The sequence below is a fragment of the Brachionichthys hirsutus genome, chromosome 18 (assembly GCF_040956055.1).
Source record: "Brachionichthys hirsutus isolate HB-005 chromosome 18, CSIRO-AGI_Bhir_v1, whole genome shotgun sequence".
NCBI lineage: Eukaryota > Metazoa > Chordata > Actinopteri > Lophiiformes > Brachionichthyidae > Brachionichthys > Brachionichthys hirsutus.
The window spans coordinates 9,805,687-9,822,689 of record NC_090914.1 but is presented as its reverse complement, the minus strand read 5'-3'; the positions used below and the strand labels follow the sequence as shown (position 1 = coordinate 9,822,689).

Genomic DNA, 17,003 nt, shown 5'->3' with positions numbered 1-17,003 from the left:
GATATTCAGATGCTATCATATGTCAAGTTCATCATTAAACTGTACTATTGATACGCTGTTTGCAATAGCCAGTTAGATCAATGAATAGATATAACAATATAGCAAAGCTTCACACAGCTCAAGTTGGAAAACAGACAGAGAGAAAAAGAACAAGCACAAAATTTGGACTTTTAATAGATTATCTTTAATAATTGCATTGAAATATTCAACAAACAAATACAAATACAAATTCCAGAAGTAAATGGCAGCAATTGTTCTATAAAATCAAATATAAGAAAATGTAATGACTTAACTTAACTTAACGCAGACATATTGATTTCATGAATGATGGATTGTCGGTCTGATAACTGTTCAGAAGTTAGAGGAAAATGATGATGTGAAAATACTCTGAATAAACTGAATATCCATGTTTTATCAGGTGTTTTTTTTTTTCTTTCATGTCTGGTTTTAGCGGCGGGCTTTCTTAAAACCGTGACCCATGAGGCATGCGAACAGCGTCAGCACCATCTTCGGATTCACTTCCACCAAGTCGTCGGGCAGCGTGTAGACACGCGTTCCAATCTTCCGAGCCAAAGAAATGGCGTACCTGACGAGGAGGAGAGAGAAGATGATGACTTTTGATGAAGAAAATCCTCATTTTGAGGTGCAACTGCTCCCACTCCTAGATTAATCTTCGGGATCTTGCGTGAAGTCTTTTACTTGGCGTTGCTGAGTTTATCGGACTCCGTCAGTCCTCCTCTTCCGCCTTTTTTCACCATGTCCCACTTGACGGTACCGGGAGCGATGATATCGATCAGGTCGATCACGGGCAGACTGGTGCTGATCACATGGTCCTGCGCAAAACAGAGAAGGAGCTTCAAATCTGTCAAAAAATATATATAAATAAAGGGTTTTTATTCAGCTAATTATGGCCTGCAGTGGAGAAAGCACCTTGAAGCTGCTAATCTGTGTGTCCTTTTTTTTCTGACTCAAGGTGGAGTTAACCCAGTTGAGGATGATCTGATCTCCAACCTTCTCTCCCACACCCAGATCTGACAAAACCAGCACTGTGTACCTGCCGGACAACAAGCGTGATCCATCTAAATAATATGCATATGTATTAAAGAATAAAATATGCCTGCAGGCGCATGCCCCAAAACCTCAGACCTCCTCATCAGCTGCCAGACAAAGGCCAGCGTGTGCAAGGAACTCCCCTCGCTCAGGTTTTCCCCACCGATGCCGACCAAAGAGAAGTGGGCGACGTCTCTGCCCAGCTCCACGGCGTAGTTACAATTCTCCAGCTTCGACAGGTGAGGGGTAAAAAAATGGAAAAAAATCAATGCTGTTTTAACTTTTCCACCATGTTTGGTTATGCGAATCGACCGCACACCTTCTTCATGTTGGCGCCAAGGACAGGATATGGATGGCTGTTGACTTTTCTCCAGTTCACACGGACGTTGACCTTCTCCAAGAGCTGCAGGATCACTAAGCCGTCACACAGGTCGCTGGAGGAGACACAGAGGAAACCCACCGCTAACAACAGGCCCAGGGCTGGAGCGGCCCTCCACTGGGAGGAAAATCAGCAGAACTTACCTGTACATGTGGTTGACGTACGGAGAGACACCCAGGGAATTGATCCAGTTTCTAAACGTTTTCTCTTCTCTGGACTCACCTTCAGAGACATGAAGTAAACATGTAAACATGATCAGCTGGCGCTTTGGACCTTCTCGGCGAATGCTGCGCCTCACCCTCTATGTGAGCCACCTCCGTGCCGTCGCCCTGAGCTCTCTGAAGAGAAGGATGCATGTTGAACAGGTTGGCCACGAAGGCCAGGTTGAGTTTGCTGTTTCCGGATGTGACGTCGTGAGGAGACACAAACTGCCTGCACTCCAGACGGGCCGCCTGCTGCAGCATCAGCTCAGCCCTCCTGTCCAAATCCCGCTCCTTCACGGTCAACACAGAGCAGACATTAACACAGAAGACACCGTGGACGCGAAGCGTCAGACTGAAGTCACATTGTTGGCTCGCAATGCCACCAGGCATATTGATCAGTCACCGTTTGGTCCCCTGCTGTAATCGCTTTCTCGCTTAGGTAATGTCATAAATAAATAATGGTCAATCATTCACAGTTCGCCGCTCTCTTTCTAATACAACTTGATCTTCTGGTCTCATGCAAAGATTCTGTTAGAGAGGACGGACAAAAAGCGACTCACCTTGAGGCCCCTCATGTCTATTTTGATGCTCGTTTTTCTGTTCTCTTCTTGAAGAGCAATCTGCTCCAACAAGTAGAAGTAGGCCCGCGAGTCCTACAGCAGCCCAGCACAAGTAAGGGTTAAACACACCAGTGTGTGTGTGCGCGTGCGTGTGTGTGCGCGTCTTGTGTAACCTTGATGTCTTCACTGAAGTTGCTGATGGTCTTAGTTCCTGCATTCTGGAGATGATGGTTGACCCAGCGGAGCAGCATCTCCTCTGGAGACAGAGACAGCAGACGGTCCAGATGTTCCCCGTCCGACAGAAGGTTCACCAGGACTGTAGAAAGAATGAATAGGTTTGTTACCATGACAACGCACCTACCGACATTTACGACAAACGCTGCCATATTCACATCGGGGTGTGTGTGTGTGTGTGTGTGTTTCCGTGCACGCTGACCTTCATTCCTGCTGACCTCCATATCGGCGAACAGGCCGACCTTGATGACCTGCCACAGCAGTCCCAGAACCAGATGGGGTTTCCCAGCCATCAGATCATGGGCATCGATGCTCACCACCGTGCAGCCGATGGCTGACGCCGAGTTCAGAGCCAGGACCAGATTCTCCTAGAGAATTGGTGATTCATTGATTTGATTGATTGATCAATCCATGTTTAATCCTGGCATAGTTTTACGCCGGATGCGAGTGACTTTGAAATGGTTTCACTCACTGTCATTTTGAAGGTGGTCAGTTTCTTCTTGTTGATCACCCTCTCATCAATCGTGTCCGGTTGAGACTGGTTGATCATTTTACTGAAACAGGAGAGGGTGATCAGAGCATTGATTTATGTCATTAAAGATGGACGAAGGTCCTCACTGTGTGTGTGTGTGTGTGTGTGTGTGTGTGTGTGGTACCATAACAGGATGCCGTCTCGAACAGAGCTGAACAGACTGTCATCGTTGGGGTTCATCGGCAGCAGATGCTGACAGTCCGGATCGTTGGCCAAACCTTTGTTGATCCAGTTGACAAAAGCAACCTTCTCCTCATCTGCACACAAAATCAATAATAATGTAAATGTAACCACTAAACCTTATGTTACGCACTTGTAATAACTATTAAACAATGATTACAGCAAATATCTAGTCACCGTAACGCCCGTTTGTTGAAGTTGTGGTCTCAATAATTGCGTCTGTCCTTCGTGTTCACGTTTTTTTCTTTGATCAGGGGTTCTTGGTCACCCGCATCACCCCCATACACACACACCAGACCTCACACACTCATCCTGAGTCTGACCCGAGTAGGAGTGCTGCGTTCCCTCGCTGGAGTTCCCCGATGTTCCCCCAAAGGAGCGGATCCCGTTCCTCCTGGTGATGCTTTTCCTGAACGTCTCGCTTAACTCTTTGCTCTTCAGCTCCTGGTAGATCTGGACAGAGACTGCCCGTTAGTCCCTCAGCTCAGCGGGTCCGGGTCACAGTCTATCGTCATTATCAACTTACAGAGACGAACTCCTCGAAGCTGATCTTCTCGTCCTTGTTGGTGTCGCCGGCCATGAAGGTCGCGACGATCTCCCTCACCTTGTAGCCCGGCAGGTAGAAGCTAGCCTGCCTGAAAAGCTCCTGCAGCTCAAAGTCACTCACAAAGCCGCTGTTATCAATATCTGTACACAGAGAGAGAGAGAGAGAGAGAGACAATAGAATAGAATAGAAATAGAATAGAATAGAATAGAAAGCCTTTATTGTCATGGCATAGTAGCTACACCATGAGATTAGGAGTGCAGCTCCGTCTGTTATCAATATCTGTACAGAGAGAGAGAGAGAGAACTCAGAGAAGAGGGGTTACAACAAAACCAAAACTGGAGCTCCGGAATGCTGCCTGCATAAATCAGAATCATTTTGCAGAGGAAATACTTCAGAAACGACTTTGGCGTAACGTTCTAATTTTATGATCAGCTGTAAAACTTGTACTTCGGTCACAATTACCTGCTCATGCACCTGCAGGTTTCGGTCAGGTGTGTGTGTGTGTGTGAGAGAGAGAGAAACTAACCAATCTTATTAAAAGCCTCTTTGAGATCCTCCAGGTGTTCTCTGGAAATCTGTGTGATGTGGTTCTCCATCATGGCTGCACCTGAAACACTCACACTGTCATACTGGATCATATCGGATCACGCCGGATCACGCCGGATAATATCGGATCATTCAGGATTACATCGGATCGTAATGCTTATGTCGGATCATAGTACTTTACTATTGTCAGTTCTTAAGTCAGCTTCAGCATGAGGTACTTTTACTTTCTATAACTGCTGTTTATATATTTGTATGCTTTTATTTTATTTGTGCTTTCCAGGTAGTTTAAGGTCGTATTGCACTTTTCACCCTCTTAATTTAAGTGACAGCTGTAGTTTAAGATGCTCCTGATGATGTCATGCTGATTTCAAACGGTGAAACGATCCAACAATTCGCATGAAAAAGACGTTCAAATAAAATCTGTCAGATTTAAATCAGCTCATTCTCTCCTGTTCAGGTTCGTCTTGCGGCCCACACGTCGGCGCATTCACACCCGTATAGCTCTACATTCACACACACACACACACACACACACACGCACACGCACACACGCAGCTCATCCCGTGTCTCCGTTAAAACAGTTGGGTTTTAATGTTTACCTGAATCTATCAAAAATCGTTTGATTCACAAAGAGATGCTGAAGACAACATGAGAGAAAGGGAAGACAAAGAGACGAAGGGGACAGACGCCAGAAGACGGGATGCTTTCTGGAAGCAGAACCAAACACCTGCATACCTGGATAAGAGAGCTCAGACCGGTGGGGGCCGCGTACGGGACTCAAGCCTTCCAGATCTGTTGGAGCCTTTGGACCAGAGCAGAACAACGGTTGCGTCTAAAGAGTCCCAGACGGTCATTATGTCTCTGGTAGGAGTCGCTGACAAAATGGACCTTTGTCCTGCCCGGACCCTGAAACGGGCGTCGCCCTACAGTTAACATTTAACACGGTGGCCGGGCTGTCAGGCAGCATCTGGTGGTTTCTTCTGGTAGTAGTAGTAGAAGTATTAATAGCAGCAGTATTCTGTGTTTCTAAAGTTGCCGGGTCAGCGGTCACTGACGTTAAAGTTGTGGACACACACCTGGACAATAAACACCACCTGTGTGGCAGCGGCTCTGCCCTCTGCCCCTCTAACGCCCCCCCCGCAGCATCCTGCCTCCTGGCCTCCTGCCGGGTCGCCGTCCTTGCGCTGGAACTTCATTGCACACTTTTGCAGAAACAATCAGGTATTCTAACTCCCTTCCTGTCTGCGTCTACACGCTGCGGAGTTTCACCAGCAAACACGGGCGCCACGAAGGGAAGCTTACGTTGAGTCGTGACCCCTCTCTCTCCTCACCTCTTTCCATTCTGCACCTCCTTTCACATTGTTCTCTTCTCCTCCTCTACGCTGAATGCTCCTTCATCTCCACGGCGCCATCCTCTCTGCCCCATGCTCTTCCTCCTGACACCTGACGCGTGGTCTCCAGTTACCTCCTCCTCCTCCTCTGCTTCAGGTCAGCCTTCCTCCACCAGCTGCCTTTGGAGCAGCTCGTGAACACTGACCCTGGATCAGCTGCTGATGTTGGAGGGCAGCTTTCTCATGAAGCCTCTTGCATTATTGAGCATAAAGCTGAGAACGACACACAGTTTTACTGCTTAGTAACCCCCAGTGTTTTTAACACTGGAGTACAAATGTGTAACCTGGCTGTTATTTATTTATATATATATAAAAAAAACAACAACATGTAATATCAGTTGTATTGATCTATTTAAACTACGTAATTTGGTTATTATTTTTACCAATAATGTAAATCTGAGGATGAAACACCTGGAATTCACACTGGTTTGTGAAATATAAACTCTTCGAAGGGTCACTGAAGGGTCACTGAAGGGTCAATGTGAAGCGAAGATGAACCCGGAAGTACTGATTTGATCCGACCAATGGGCGTGTTGTGCGTCACTGGACACGTGACCCGGAAAATGTGGGGTTTAATTCCTGCGCTCGACTGTTCCCAGCTGCTGAAGCTCTGCCCTTCCCAGTCCACGGTTCCAGTCACGACCCACGACCCACGGGTGGACCTCCGTGAGAGCAACAACATGTCAGGTAAGACCCCGCGGAGCTCCGCCCGCGGTCAGCCTGCAAAACGACGCCGAGCCGCGCCCGCTGCGGAGGGTTCGGACCGAACCTGGAGCCAATAGCACAATAGCACCAATCGATATTTGATGGATAATAATCGCATCGGCTCTTGACGTCACAGCAGTAACACCCGAGCAGTTTGATAGCCGATTTGTGTGACTGATTAATAAGCTGCATCGATTTGAACCCAAGCAAAGCTAACGAATAGCAATGACACCAGTGCATCCGGTTGGGCCTTTCGAAATAAAGGTCTCGAATTATAAACAGAAAGAGAAACAAAATCGAAGTCCTATTTCCCCCCAGTTTTATTTGTATTTTTTATGAGGCAGAAGGCTCGTCAGGCTTTGAGTAGAATAATCTTATAAAATAAATAAAGCTTTGTCAATATTTATCTTTATTTCTCTGATTAATTATTGTTTGACTTCCACAGCATATCACATCAAAGTGAATATTGATGTGTGTGTAATGCAATTGAGGAGAGGAAGTTGTGACTTTAGTGATTTAAACATGCACACAGCCACGTGATCGAAGCTCATGCTGGTGTGTTTGTCTGCCTATCTTAGACCAGGCCTTCGTGACACTGGTCACCAATGACAGCTACGCTAAAGGAGCAATGGTTCTCGGCCAGTCCTTGAGGAACCACAACACAACCAGGAAGCTCGTCGTTCTCGTCGGACCTCATGTTGGAGACCCGTGCAGGTAACGCGCATCGCAGTCTCACTTTCGTTTACACGCACACGCACCGACTTGAAACGTCTGTCTGTTTTAGAGACGTCCTACATTCCATTTTTGACGAGGTCCGACTGGTGGACATTATGGATTCGGAGGATGCGGCTCATCTGTCCCTGATGAAGCGTCCGGATCTCGGAGTAACCTTCACCAAACTGCACTGCTGGGCTCTGACGCACTACAGCAAGTGTGTGTTCATGGACGCCGACACTCTGGTGAGAACCCAAAAATACAATAACTTCCAGGATGTGTCAGGTTGAATTTGATCTGTTCATATCTCTATCTCTTCTCTGAGTGATTTATGATTTGACATTTTTGCGGTTGTCAATGAAATATACATGAGTTAACTTGATTTTCAGGTTCTGTCAAATATTGATGAACTCTTTGAGAGGGAGGAGCTCTCTGCAGCTCCGGATCCTGGTTGGCCAGACTGTTTTAACTCCGGAGTGTTTGTGTTCAGACCGTCCAATGAGACGCTGGAAAAGTTGCTGACATTCTGCGATGAAAACGGCAGCTTCGACGGTGAGGACCAACTGACTGTCTCTCACTGAGTCTGAGTTTGTTAACAGCTGATTGATAGTAAAATAAACCAGATAAATAATGGGTTACTGTGTATTGTAATATATATATATATATTCATTTTATATTCTACCTCTTTCAGTGATAATGTCTATGCAGCTGAAGTTAACAGGTCAGACACTAAACAGTCAATATATACACCGTGTGTGTGTGTGTGCGTGCAGGTGGAGATCAGGGTGTTCTCAACAGTTTCTTTAACACCTGGGCGACAGCAGACATCTCCAAACACCTTCCCTTCATCTACAACTTGAGCAGCATCTCCATCTACTCCTACCTGCCAGCATTCAAACAGTCAGTTGACACATCGGGTCCAGTTCCTGTGACGAAATGTTAAAGGTCCCATATTATGGAAAAACTCACACTTCCCATGTTTCTACACTATTATGGAGGGTTTGGGTCATTATCAACCCCAAAAACAGCAAAATAAACCCTCCAGTCAATCCTGCGTAGTTCTGTAAACCAGGTCTTCCGGAAACGTTTCTGTCCATAAGATCTGGATCGGACTTGTTCTTCCCTGATATTCTGACCCTGACTCCTGGACCTTCATGAAGAGGAACGTTCATGTCCCCATGTTCTTGTTTTACCTGTGGTTTCACAGGTACGGCCACAGAGCCAAGGTGGTGCACTTCCTGGGTCAGATGAAACCGTGGAACTACTCCTACGACGCTGAGAGGGGTGAGGTGGAAGGTCATTCCCCATCCCCTGACTCGTGCCAGCTCCACCCCGACTACCTGCTCATGTGGTGGCAGCTGTACGTCCAATCGGTGCAGCCGCTGCTGCAGCAGGCGTACGGCGATGCTCCCTTCTGCAGCGGCCTCGCAGCGGCCAATGAGAACGTACGTAAACAAAAAGCACGTGATGAGCGTTTGTTATTGTGTGTAATTGTGGCGGTCAAACGGGCAGGACGGTACAGTGGGGTTGAAGGGGGAGGAGGAGGCTGCAGAGGAAGCTTCTGGCTGTTTCCAGCGCTTTGTCGTTAGCGGTTGCGTTAGCTGCTGTTGTTTCCTCATGTCCTGTTTGCGTAGCTTGTTTATCAGAGAAGGATGCAGGATGTGAGTTCACGGCCGCAGGAAGCCGCCACCTCTTGTAACGGCGAAGCAGTGAAATCATGAAAACAAACCTTTAGCAATTGGATTCACGTTTATCATTGTTAGTTTAGAAGTTATTCACAAAAAGCACACTTTCAGTAATGGCGGATTCTTCTGGGTCAATAGATCCAGAGCTTTTGAAGACGCAACAAATCCGTTTGTCCTCTACTAATTCCAACTCTTCCATCCGCCCCTCCGTTCTCCATTCCGTCATGCAGGTTCCGGTTCAGATTCAGGAGGACGTGCGAGAGCAGCAGCCGCTGCCCGTCGCTCCGGCCCAGAGGGTCTCATCAGCAGAGAGGAAGCAGCGCTGGGAGGAGGGACAGATTGACTACATGGGTGACGACTCCTTTGCCAACATTGAGAGGAAGCTCGACTCCTTCTTAAAGTAGCGGACGGGCGAGAGGGCGCGACTGAAAGAGATTTAAGCACTGCTCGGCAAATCGCAGAGATCATTCAGCAGCACACGAAGCAGCTGAATGATCTCTGAAACCTGACTATGGACCTCCATGTGATTTGCTTCCTGAAGTGTGTGTTGTGTGTGTGTGTGTGTGTGTGTGTGTTCACTGTGAAAATGAAGTACAAACGATTTAAAAGTGCACAAAAGGTGAATGCAAGGCCGCACTAGATGCCGATAGCCGACATTAGCATTAGCTCAAAGCATTTAAACAGCATGTTGCACCGGTTGTTGCAGTACCATAAAAAAATATAGAGCCACCTGTCTGGTTATCAGGATCGATGCTAATCAATAACATTTGTAACTAATTAGGTCACTCTGCATGGACGCCAAGTTACAGTTTGAATCAATTCAGAATTTCAAAACACAATACTGTGGTACTGACGTATATCGATGTGGCTAACATACGGACACGAGTGGCAGAAACGTGAGAAGAAGGTGATCGTTTCTTTCTAAAGTGTTGAACTGTTCCTTTAAGTCTTCCCATGATGAAGACGGAGAAACTCCAGCAACATCTGAACTGAATAAAAACGCCAAAGTAATTCAATGAGATGTTATTTGTGGATTTTACCACAAGTAGACGGACAGTGACGTTCTTCTCATCGTACCTGTTCACTTCAGCGTTGATCTCAGCCGGGTCCTCGGGCAGGTGCTTCGGGCAGCCACCACCCTCCCAGTGACTGGTCGTACTGGTGTCCAAGTCTGTCTTCTGCTATTTGTTTATGCGCTTTGCACTTTGTGTTAACTCAAACCCAGCTCTGCTTTCACGAATTAACTTGATGTGATCGCGTGTTCAGGCAAAGTGTTCCTCCTCTTACGACCTCTAGCCGAGGAGGCGATGCCCTTGGCTCTATTTATCCGGATTAAGGTGTGAATCCGGGCATTTTTAAAAGGGATTTAAAATTTGTGAGGAAGGCCAATGCAGAACTATGCAAAGGACAGAGACTTTACTCTAAAGGCATTTGCTAGCAGAGGCGTCTTTGTGTTTACTGTGTTTCCTGCTAGTGAATTATACAGCAGATCATCTTGTGTGGACTTTCCACTTCCATTTGAGCTAAGTTTTGAGGCACGTTCGTTGTTTGTTGTTTTTGTTTTGATGTGCTGTCCACCGTTTGGCTGTCGCTGTATCTTACCTCGGGAGACGACTTTGTTACGATGTTCGGCGCATTGATCGTTGGGTCGATAATCAGTGTTCGTGCGTAATCACTCTTACTGCACGTTGTGCCATTGACACTGACGACACCTCACTGCTAGTAACTCGTAGCGCAAGACACTGAACCACGGAGCCCTTCTCCCGTTGGCACCCTTAGTTCATCGGTAGCTGTGTAAACTGATCTAGGATCTGTAGGAATCTATTTTAATAGAAAGATGCTCCTACGACCGCCGTCCACAATCCATCAGTGATCCTGATATTAATGTGGCGCGTTAGTTGTTGCAGGCTTTCTTCCCACTTGTTAACTATTGGAAGCATGAATAAAACGTTGATGATGTCACCGGCGTCATAGTTTTATTTAGTCTGAGGGATATTTAGATCTCTGTTTGTGTTCACCTGATGAGCCCAACGTGCTGTTTTAATGGGACCCCTGAGGAGCATACCTTCCTCCATGGTCGATCAAAGATCCACCGTTATCACCATGACCCCTACCATGTTCCCCATGTGTTACTTGAATGGGAGAACACGCCCAGCCCGTGCAGCACCTGGGGCTATGGAATTCCTATTGAGAGTCAACTTGTCTCTGCCTGGTGAATGTTCAGTCCAACACACACACACATTAAGGCTGGTGCCGGTCTAATTTTATCCGGCCGTGCAAGAATGCACTTGTCCCATCCAGGACGTGCGAGGAATGAGGCGAGCCTGCTGAGACCTGCCTGAGAAGCAAGGAAGCGGCGAGCGCTGAGGGGACTTACTGGGAATACACCGGATTTCATCGCATACCTGGTCCTCTGGAAAACACAGAAGAGGCAGCAAGTGGGTGAGTAGTGGGCAGATTTAAAGAGGGGGGGGGGGTCTCTCCCAGCTCTTCATGTTGTGGTGCCGCGTTCTGTCGGTAGCAGGGGCTTCTCGGCTCGCTTCCATTGTGAAGCTGCACAGAACCTGGAGATAACTTCAGCTCTTTGAGTTGTCATAGATCATCTTGTGGGCCGTTCTCACAGAGGGAACCTGATTTCATCTGTTCTGTAGGATTTGTGCTTCACTGTCATCTAAGTGTCATACGTGGCGTGTCATCGAGCGATGAAAGCCTTTCAATGCTTCCTGTTTCCCATCTGTGATGTCGCCAAATCAAACATTCTACTTTGCAAGATTTCTTTTTTGTGTGTGTGTGGTTGAGGTTTCACTGAGAGTGTGTGTGTGTGTGGGGGGGGGGGGGTGCAAATGATTAGCAGTGGTTTGGAGCACGGCGCCCCACCCTCTTCCCCTGCAGAATAAGTGGTCGTAAAAGTTAATAGTCTCTGAATACATACCGATCATTACAATAAAGCAGAAGAGTAAGAATGAAGTGAATACTTCATGTACTGTAAAATCCGCTCAGCACTCAACATCCCGTTGGATCGTATCTGTGTCGGGAGCATTTTAGCTCGCGTGTAAAACGTGCAGCATGTTTCAATTGTGAAACGCCGGAAACAGGAAAAAGTGATTGGGCATTAGCACACTCATTCATTCCTGCGTTTCTCTCTCTCTCTTCCTGTTTATGCAAGTGTACTTGTGTGTGTGCGGGTGTAGATGTGTGACAGTGGAGTGTATGAAGACAAGCCCCCCGCCCCCCCAGTCAGGATGAGCAGCCAAGGAGGAGGACCCAAGGACCCGCAGTCAGCCAGTCACAGCTCTCGACCACTGCCCTCCGTCCCAGAGGAGAGGAAGTCAAGAAACAAGATCATCTCCATGTTTGCGTCTGAGAAAGGTGAGACACGAAGACAAGGCGAGCATAGCGACAGGAGAATGGCCATCAGGCTGACCTTTGACCTTTACCTGCAGTAGGAAGAAAGAAGGACCGGGACAAGGACCGCCCTGAGATCTCGTCTCCATCTGACTTTGAACACACCATCCATGTTGGCTTTGATGCCGTCACTGGAGAGTTCACCGTAAGCATCTGAATGATCTGCATAAAAACACAAGAAACATTTTGTATGGAGCTACCATCTCTGAAAAGATCCATAAGATGTTTAAATACTCAAATATCATTTAGCTCTTATAGAAATTAATGATTTAATAAACTAAATGACATCATCTTACATTTTAATGTAATATAAAGACACTTTTTTGTTCCCGTAGAGATTTAATTGTAACAGAAGCCATTAGCCTAGCATAGCAAAAAAAAAAAGGACTGGAAACAAAGGGAAACAGCTAGCCTATATTTACTACCTCGGTATCTGCACCCCGCTAGCAAAGCAAATATTTGAACTACTCCTCTCACAAATGCCTCACAACTGCTATTGTGGCTTGAAAACATCTATAGCTGTGAGCAGCTTCCTACAGGAACTATTTCCTCCACAAAGCGATACAAACTAACACAACTTTATCGCATGGCCAGATCTCCCACTGCACAATAGACAAAGAATCCAAAGAATTGGAGTTCACTTTGCCGAATTGTTGTTGTCCTTATGGGTCTTTGTGTGTGTTTCTCAGTGTGTACATCGTGTCTCTGTGTTTGTTCAGGGAATGCCAGAGCAGTGGGCCCGTCTCCTCCAAACCTCCAACATCAGCAAATCGGAACAGAAACAAAACCCCCAGGCCGTCCTCGACATTCTCAAGTTCTACGATTCTACCAGCGGCAAACAGAAATATCTCAGTTTTTCTGCCCCGGGTCAGTTTTCACCCGACGGATAAATGAAATCTAATGCTGTAGCTGCTCAGACTCACCGCTCTGTCCCTCGTGTCTCTTTCAGATAAAGACACGCAGTCGGTCAGTAGGCTTCTCCATTCGTCACTCATTCAGTAGAATGCTCAGACGGCCCTTCCTCTAAGAGATTCTGTTTGTATCCACACATTTCCTGCTGCAGCCAGGTAAGCAGGGCTCGGCCACTTCGCCATCCGGCGACAAGTATGGAGACGACGACGAAGATGACGACACACCTCCTCCGGTTGTAGCGCCACGGCCAGAACACACAAAATCAGTGAGTCGGATGTTTTTGCTGTTTTTATTTTATTCCTTTGGTTCTTCATTCAAGGGTCTTGACGTGTGACTGTTTTACGGGTCAGGTCTACACGAGGTCGGTCATCGAACCGCTCCCACCCTCGGACGGAGACGCCGCCTCAAGGGCCGCCGACCGACAGAAGAAAAAGGGAGGAAAGATGACCGATGAGGAGATAATGGAGAAACTCAGTATGCAAAATACACGGTGGAAATGGTGCAATCACAAAGCGGGTCCAGGAGAACTGACTCCGCTGTGTTTGCGTAGGAACGATTGTCAGCATCGGAGATCCAAAGAAGAAATACACTCGCTACGAGAAGATTGGCCAGGGGTGAGTTTAGCCAGTTAAACCAACCCTGAACTATAAGTAACTATAAAAGAATTTTTTTTTACATCTCACGGTGTTTCACTTTCAGGGCATCTGGTACCGTTTATACAGCCATAGACGTTTCAACCGGACAAGAGGTGAGGCCAAAGATCTCATCAATGGGGGGGTACCTGTACCTTTAAGAATGATTATCGCTGGGTTTTTTATCAAATGAAAAGAGAAAATCAGGTCAAATAATCTCATTTGGCTGCTTTGTTGCCACTGGATGATGAATGAAAGATCGTTCTCTTGTGTCTTGAAGGTGGCAATCAAGCAGATCAACCTCCAGAAGCAGCCGAAGAAGGAACTCATCATCAATGAGATTCTGGTCATGAAGGAGATGAAGAACCCAAACATTGTGAACTTCGTTGACAGGTAAGCGTGGACGCAGTGGGGCGACGGACGCGAAGCCAACATGTGCTCATTGCGTCTGCGCCCTCAGCTTCCTGGTTGGAGACGAGCTGTTCGTGGTCATGGACTACCTGGCAGGCGGCTCGCTGACTGACGTGGTGACGGAAACGTGCATGGACGAGGCTCAGATCGCCGCCGTCTGCAGGGAGGTACGATCCTTCGTGGAACCGGTTGACGAGCCGTCCACAGCGGTCCCTTACTTCGTCTCTGCCTTCGCTGCTGATTGTTCCCCGCTTGCTCTGTAAGCCTTCAGGATCCTAACTTTCTTCTTCTGTCCAGGTCCTCCAGGCGCTGGAGTTTCTTCATGCCAACCAGGTCATCCACAGAGACATCAAGAGTGACAACGTCCTGCTGGGGATGGATGGATCAGTCAAACTCAGTTAGGGACAGCCAAAACCTGCAGACAATTTGTTTTTTGTTTATGTACGGTGGAGGAAAAGACGATTTTAGATACCCATGTTCGTGTACCTTTTACCCCACTCTCAAACCTCTTTCTCTGATGCCCCTGCCACATGAAATGATGACCTCGTTCCTCTCGCCTCTCTCTCTGTGGTCCGTTTTGGGTTCTTCCCTGATTGAATGTGTTCTTTAACTGTGATGAGGTTGATCCATAAATTGATCTCAGAAGTGTTTTTTTTTTTTTTTTGTCTTTCTGTCTTTTCAGCCGACTTTGGCTTCTGTGCACAGATCACTCCAGAGCAGAGTAAACGCAGCACCATGGTGGGCACCCCATATTGGATGGCTCCAGAGGTGGTTACTAGGAAAGCCTACGGACCAAAAGTGGATATCTGGTCTCTGGGGATCATGGCCATCGAGATGGTGGAGGGAGAACCGCCATATCTCAATGAGAACCCTCTGAGGGTGAGGGTCTAGGTTGAATTCAGGGTTTATTACCTAGTTTGTTCTAGTCTGTTTATTCTACTGATTCTATCTGTTGTTTGGTTCTGATCCATAATGCTGTTCTGGTTTTAGGCTTTGTATTTAATCGCCACTAATGGCACTCCAGAACTACAGAGTCCAGAGAAGCTCTCGCCCATCTTCAAATCGTTCTTGTCCCGCTGTCTAGAGATGGATGTGGAGAAACGAGGATCAAGCAGAGAATTACTGCAGGTAAAGCCCGATCCATAATCAATGTGTCAAACGGGGGGGGGGGGGCTGCAGTCATTCGGGGTTTTGTCAGAATTGATCAGTCAGCTGTCTTGTTTCTCTACCTGTCTAGCATCCCTTCCTGAAGCTCTCCAAGCCTCTGTCCAGTCTCACGCCTCTCATCCTGGCAGCCAAGGAGGCGATGAGGAGCAATCGCTAAACTCCAGTCTGTCGGGTTCAAACCAGTCGACCTTCTCCTGGTCTCTGAGTGATGGCCGTCAGCCTGCCAGTGCTTGTGACCGTCTCCCCACACCTCCCAGTCTGTCTGCACTGGCGCTGTGTTTTCTAAAGCCACCCATGGCCTTAATATTTGTCTGTGTTGCAGTCATTTAGATTGATCAGTCATTGATGGTGGGTTTTGTTTCCTCGGTATGGTGGATGAAATGTTTTAGGAATGAATGATCTGTGCGGTTACTGGTTGATTCATCTGATGACGTGAAATAAAATGTTTTTGATTACAGCAATCGTTTTCCATCGTGTTTGGTCGCTGTGTGTGTTCTTCGTCAGCGGTGACTGAATACTTTGTACTGCGCTGAAGACGAGTGTTACGTATTATAGCTCTGTATAATCCTGTTGATGCTTCCATTATCAAGTAACAACAAATCTGACCTAATTGACAGGACACAACAAAAGAAGAGGTGAAAGCGACATAATAGATTAATTTTTTTTACTTTAAAGCAACAGAGAACAGCAGATCCATTCACCCATCCAGCACGGTGGCGTAGTTCTACCCTCTGCGCCGCCATAACAGTGGATACAAATGCTGAATTCATTAATTGGGGCATGAAACATGAAACAAACAAGTGGTAGGGCCAAGGGGAAATTGGGATTGGCCCTTAGAGTCTGGAGATGATTTTGTGTGGCACTGTCTTTTTCCCCCAGCTTGTGAAGGTCCTTGGAGGTGCCTGCAGGGGAGGCCGCTGAGCTTTTTGGTTCCTGGTCTTATAGCAGAAGAACGGCTCCTGGTGGGGACAAAGACAAGGGGGGGGGGGGGCGCATGAGAACAACGAATGACATGACTATGATGCACTAGTTATCATGAATAGCAAGCGGGTACAGTTTCTTCTCCTCTCTTACTTCAGGCCCGAGTTAAGCAGAGCTCCGGCGGTAGAATAATACTTCACAGCTCCCTGTGCTGCCTCAGCCTCCCGCGTAGCATTTAGCTCACGGCGCTGGTGCTTTCCCACAGCTCGCATCGAATTCATGCACCCCACCTCCCTGCATGACGTGAGAACAATTCATCAAATGCACTGTGCAACACAAATGGCAAATGTGGCCAACTTTGAACGGGGCATTTCCTTAAGTTCGGCTGCACCGCGATGCTGTGATTGGCCATCCGGTCACTGTAGATGATGGCCCGCTGCTTTTCCCCGGCCTTCGCTGTCAGTGCACGTCGGTGGACAGAGTCCTTGGCTGTTACCTCATAAAAGCTCAAGTTCACAGTGGAGGGGGTTGGTTTAAAAGTTGTGACTTCACTCGTTGTCATGGATGAACAGGGTGGATCGTCATCGCCTTTGTCAAACCCTGAGATTAGTGATAAAGGAGGCATAATTTCTATTTCTGTTGTACTTGTGAAAACCTTGCAAACACAGCTTGACTTGTCCCTTCTTCAGGGATTTGTCACAGAACTCACATCCAGACCGTCTGGGGGTCCTCACAGGCGGATGGAATGCTTTTCTCTGGGACTGGGAAGCTTCTTCAGCAGGAACTGATGCGCAGGGTGTTACCTTGGCAGGAGTTTCAATCACATGAA

General features: G+C 47.3%; 3 protein-coding genes across 4 annotated transcripts; 2 read left to right on the top strand and 1 right to left on the bottom strand.

Moving 5' to 3' along the window:
• Positions 1-335: 335 nt before the first annotated feature.
• Positions 336-7,869, bottom strand: LOC137907230 (plastin-1-like). 2 transcript variants are annotated; one of them, XM_068751536.1, is made up of 16 exons: positions 7,852-7,869; positions 4,212-4,260; positions 3,665-3,825; positions 3,462-3,591; positions 3,083-3,215; positions 2,899-2,980; positions 2,629-2,794; positions 2,366-2,508; positions 2,193-2,285; positions 1,728-1,923; positions 1,573-1,651; positions 1,370-1,484; positions 1,147-1,280; positions 931-1,054; positions 700-833; positions 336-586 (listed from the first exon to the last, which is right to left on the bottom strand). In XM_068751536.1, the coding sequence occupies exons 1-16, from the start codon at positions 7,867-7,869 to the stop codon at positions 448-450; spliced, it is 1,896 nt and encodes a 631-aa protein (XP_068607637.1). In that variant the 3' UTR covers positions 336-447. The 2 variants fall into 2 exon arrangements, with proteins under 2 accessions (XP_068607637.1, XP_068607636.1); XM_068751535.1 differs by lacking the exon at positions 7,852-7,869 and having other exon boundaries at positions 4,212-4,281.
• On the top strand, positions 6,186-9,130 carry LOC137907231 (glycogenin-1-like). The gene is made up of 7 exons (XM_068751538.1): positions 6,186-6,309; positions 6,906-7,041; positions 7,112-7,286; positions 7,431-7,593; positions 7,815-7,941; positions 8,249-8,486; positions 8,957-9,130. The coding sequence occupies exons 1-7, from the start codon at positions 6,186-6,188 to the stop codon at positions 9,128-9,130; spliced, it is 1,137 nt and encodes a 378-aa protein (XP_068607639.1).
• A 2,787-nt stretch (positions 9,131-11,917) lies between these two features.
• LOC137908081 (serine/threonine-protein kinase PAK 2-like) lies at positions 11,918-15,710 on the top strand. The gene is made up of 14 exons (XM_068752445.1): positions 11,918-12,095; positions 12,170-12,276; positions 12,851-12,998; positions 13,081-13,097; positions 13,195-13,308; positions 13,394-13,517; positions 13,594-13,657; positions 13,743-13,791; positions 13,956-14,068; positions 14,136-14,253; positions 14,384-14,483; positions 14,769-14,965; positions 15,077-15,214; positions 15,324-15,710. The coding sequence occupies exons 1-14, from the start codon at positions 11,918-11,920 to the stop codon at positions 15,408-15,410; spliced, it is 1,554 nt and encodes a 517-aa protein (XP_068608546.1). The 3' UTR covers positions 15,411-15,710.
• Positions 15,711-17,003: the final 1,293 nt, after the last annotated feature.